Consider the following 4,681-nt stretch of genomic DNA (forward strand, 5'->3'; position numbering starts at 1 on the left):
CTTATCTGAGAAGATTTATCCCTGCTATGGCTGAAATAACACAACCGTTCAACTCATTGCTAAAGAAAGATGTCAGGTTCACATGGAATGAGGAGCACCAACAAGCGTTCGAAGGGATGAAGTTAGCTTTGACCTCCCCTCTCTCCATGACTCCTCTTCAACCAGCAAGGCCTTTACTCCTCTACATCACTTCCATACCGAAGTCAGTCGGAGCTTTGCTTGCCCAAGAAATTGATGGACTTGAATGACCCGTATACTACATAAGCAGGGTTATCCAAGGGGCTGAAATCCGATACTCCCCCATCGAGCGGCATTGCCTCGCCCTGGTCTTCGCTGCTAAAAAGCTCTGACATTACCTCATTTCTTACCTCATTCATCTCATGACCAAGAGTGATCCCGTCCGATTCCTCCTCACCAGACCTGCTCTCTCCGGCAGGCCAGTTTGCTGGCTCCTCAATATGATATCACCTGTAAAGCTCCCAAGGCCATTAAGAGCCAAGCGCTAGCCGACCTCCTGGCTCATTTCCCCAGTGGAGAACATGAGCCGCTCTCGGATGAGCTGCCAGGAGATGAGTTCCAAGCTGCTGAAGTAAATGCTGAAGGAGAATGGAGTCTGAGTTTTGATGGATCATCCACCTCCAAAAGAGGGGGGGGGGAGCTGGAATAGTCCTTACTTCCCCAAACCTAACCGAAGTTAATTTGTCATATAAACTGGATTTTCGATGCTCTAACAATGAGACAGAGTATGAAGCCCTGATACTGGGGCTTTTAGCGACACTCCACCTAGGAGTAAGTCTCTTATGTATCAAAGGTGACTCTAATCTGATGGTCAAGCAGATCAATGGAGACTATGCTATCAAAGAGCCCCCTTTGGCTTCATACAGAACCATCGTCCAAAGGTTGATAGACAAATTCGACAAGGTAAGGATAGAACACGCTCTTCGCTCCAACAATCGACACCCGGACGCCCTTTCCACCTTGGCCTCTAAGGTGGAATTCTCAGAAGAATCAACCAAGATAGAAGTTCTGAAACACTCCGTGCCATGCTCAGTAACAACTATCTTCCCTGAAAAAGAACCCGCCGACTGGAGAGCCCCAATCATCGATGAACTCCGTGCCCCCTTAGGTAAACTACCTTTGAGTGAGACCAAACACTTCACAATTTATCAAGGAGTCCTCTACTATAGAGGGCCCGGTGGTTTATTGGCACGATGCATTGACCTTATCGAAGCCAAGTCCAAATTAGAAGGGGTGCACAACCGCTCCTGTGGGACTGGAGATGTAAGCCTCTATAGGAGGCTACAACGACAAGGATATTATTGGCCTACCATGGCCAAGGAAGCGAATGACCTTCAAGGGAAGTACACCAAATGTCAGGAATTCCCTTCAAAGGCTGAATGCAACTTCACAGAAATCACCTCCGCCTGGCGTCAGGTATACATAGATTACCTCAAAGAAGAATCATTGCCACCAGAACGCTCTACGGCCGCAATAATTAAGAAGTGAGCTCCAAAATTCTTTTTGCAAGGAGAGCAACTTTTTAGGCATGGCTTCGATGGAAAGCCATTACGTTGCCTGTCAGGAGCCAAAATCCATAAAGTTTTGGAACTTACTCACGGATCAGAGCACGAAGGTGGAGCGAAACTATTTCAACATCTTCTACATTTACGGTAGTATTGGCCTACCATGGAGGCGGATGCTAAAATGTATGCCAAAAACTGCAAACCTTGCCAACTCCATGGAAATCTCATTCATGAACCTGCCACTGATCTACATAGTTCGAGCCCACCATGGCCTTTCCACACGTGGGCTATGGATCTCATTGGCCCCATCTCTCCGCCATCAAGGGGACACATATGGATTGTAACGGCTACAGAGACCTATACTAAATGGGTAGAAGCCATCCCTCTAAAAAAGGCAATAGGAGCTGCTATCTCTAACTTCATCTGAGAATTCATCATATGTCGTTTCGACATACCTAGAGTAATTCTTTCAGACAATGGAACCCCTTTTGTTAACCGCCAAGTCAGACAACTCCTTGTTTCCTATGACATCACGCACCATAAATCAACGCCTTACTATCCCCAAGGGAATGGGCAAGCAGAAGTAACCAACCAAATACTCCTTAGAATCCTTTCACGGACTCTCAAGGATTATCAAAGGGATTGGGCGCACGTACTCCCAATGGCGCTCTGGGCTTACAGAACATCCAAAAGACGGCCGACTCAAATGACCCCATTCTCATTGGTATACGGCACGGAAGCAGTTTTTCCAGTGGAAATTGCCATACCCTCAGCTCGCATGGTCCTCCGAAGTGAAGTTACTCCAGACTCCAGATCCTCTGAATTGGAGATCCTTGATGAAAGAAGGGATAAGGCCCTAGCTAACCTCAAAGTTTACCAAAGTCACATAGCTCGAGCCTATGATACCTTGGTGCGGCCCAGACAATTCCAAGAAGGTGACTTGGTACTTTGTGCTGCACCTTATGTCATGAGAGGAACCTCTACCCACAAGTTCACTCCTAAGTGGCAAGGACCTTACGTAGTAAGAGAGGCCAACGAGAATGGTTATTATAGAATTTCTGAACCAAACTCCCAAGCTCTCTTGAGCCCTATCAATGCCAAATGGCTAAAGGCCTATTTCCCTTAGGATAAAGGTGAGGAATCACCTCTGAGAAATTTACTCTTACTGATGTAATGACAATGTAAGACATCAGCTCATGCTTATGATAAATAAACAATCATTTGCTATCTCCATTCTCATTACGTTTTGTGTGACTATTAATAAATCATCAATTCAAAAAAAAAGAAGAAGAAGAAGAAGAAGAAGAAGAAGAAGAAGAAGAAGAAGATAGAGAGAGAAAACAACAATAATAAAAATACATACAGTTTTAGCTCAACCAATACAAGAAATTCTTCAGCTTGTCTAACTTGGACCTATCTGGCTATCTAAGTCAAAAGCCTCATCTTCCACACTAATAAGTTGAGCCTCTACCATGGCTCTCCTCTCTCTCAAACTCGATATTGCCAAGTCCACATCCACCAGTGCCTTGGTCGCCTGCTCTAACTCCACCACAACCTTCTCTCTAGAAGACGCCGATTCCATCAAAGCCCTGTCCATTTCCGCTAGCTCAAACTTGAGATGGCGATTTTTTACCTGCACCTCCGTACGAGATAAACTCTCTCTCAGCCAGCTCACCTCAAACTCATGCCGCTGAAACTCAGCCACAGCAGCCTGAAATGACTGAAACGTATCAATAGAAGTCTCTAGAGTAAGACCATGAAACCCGCTGAGCATATCACAAAACGCCTCTAACAAATAGCGTCGTAAGAATATGGCCTCCAAACGCATGAAAGTGCTGGGCCTATGATAAAAAATAAAGCTCAGTCTAGGCAAACACTCGTCTCGCACGCCAACAAACAGTGCCTTGGGATCGAGGACATGGTTCTTGCCATCAGCCCCTGCCAAGGATACGCAACCACCATCAAGACGGGTCACGGTAAACTTGCCATCCAAGAATGGTAAACTCGTCCGACCGTCAGGAGCAATAGTATCATCATGGACATAATTACCACTCTCACCAAGTGGCAAACTAGTAGCGACTCCCAACGAAGCAGGCAAAGTACCAGGCTGAACATCCACCAAAGGAAGGCTAGTCTGAGCACCAATTAAAGACACAACTGAAGGCACACTAAGACGAGCATCAATTGATGAAAAACCACTACTCCCACCAAATAAAGATATGGTAGGGACTCCACCAGGAGGTAGGCGAGACTGAACATCAGACAAAGGCGACCGACCAGTCAAGTCATCAACATCAAACTCCCCAAGCCTAACTGACTATGCAACCAGATGCCCTAACTGCAATAGAGGAGGTGCAAAAGTCACTCTACTTTCACCACATGGCGCAACAACCTCAGATCTCATCCTATCAAGAGGAACATCTGCCTGCTCGAATGTAACTTTAATAACATCATCATCCCTCGCATTCAAATTGGCCTCTGAGCTATCCCCATCGTCACCCTCACTTTCGGAATCACTAAAACCATTAGCATTACTTTGTTTCTGCAACTGCCGACGCGGAAACAAATCATTAGCAAAGTTTTCCTCCTCAGAAGGCACGCCCGCCACCCTAGGTGCCACAGAAACATCATGACAGATAGCTGACCTTTGTACCTGAAGAAACAAAGCGCCCAACTTAGAAGCACATAAAGGAAACACAACAAGAAAGAAAATCACGAAAAAACAGAATAAAAGCTAACCTTCATTCTCTGGGAAGGCTCCTTCCTAGGCTGGCTCGGGCGTCATTTAGTTGTACCAACTTCCCCTCGAAAACCATCTGTACCAACCACCCTTGCTTGACTCAGCACATCAGAGAGTAACTTTAAGCGTGCAAATCGAGACAACTCACCTCTAGCCAATTTAGTCCGGCCCTTCACGCGCAGTTGACACAGTTCGTTATCCGATGGAATGCATATAAACTCTAAGTCCCCAATATCACCCCTGAGAAACTCTTGAAAGGTGGCAAAAGTCTCCCTCTGATAATGTCGCCAACCAACTGTCACCCCACCTACACGACCAGCCCTCGTCCGAATAAACTTGCCATACTTTTGGAGTCTCGGAAGATGAGTATGATAGAAAAACTGCTCAAAAGTATCAGCTATAGAAAGGACTACGCTAG

General features: G+C 46.0%; 2 protein-coding genes across 2 annotated transcripts; both read left to right on the plus strand.

Moving 5' to 3' along the window:
* The first annotated feature begins 825 nt into the window (after window positions 1-825).
* LOC145806959 (uncharacterized) lies at window positions 826-1,506 on the plus strand. The gene has a single exon (XM_082904836.1). It carries the CDS (start codon window positions 826-828, stop codon window positions 1,504-1,506), a length of 681 nt encoding a protein of 226 aa, XP_082760962.1.
* Window positions 1,507-2,184: 678 nt separating this feature from the next.
* On the plus strand, window positions 2,185-2,649 carry LOC145806960 (uncharacterized). The gene has a single exon (XM_082904837.1). The coding sequence runs from the start codon at window positions 2,185-2,187 to the stop codon at window positions 2,647-2,649; it is 465 nt and encodes a 154-aa protein (XP_082760963.1).
* Window positions 2,650-4,681: the final 2,032 nt, after the last annotated feature.

This window comes from Camellia sinensis, chromosome 14 (assembly GCF_055761805.1).
Source record: "Camellia sinensis isolate YWXY chromosome 14, ASM5576180v1, whole genome shotgun sequence".
NCBI classification, from domain to species: Eukaryota; Viridiplantae; Streptophyta; class Magnoliopsida; order Ericales; family Theaceae; genus Camellia; species Camellia sinensis.

What these genes read in the sequence shown, in the direction of transcription:
- LOC145806959 (XM_082904836.1), top strand. Translation starts at nt 826, where the DNA reads ATGGTCAAGCAGATCAATGGAGACTATGCTATCAAAGAGCCCCCTTTG.
- LOC145806960 (XM_082904837.1), top strand. Translation starts at nt 2,185, where the DNA reads ATGGCGCTCTGGGCTTACAGAACATCCAAAAGACGGCCGACTCAAATG.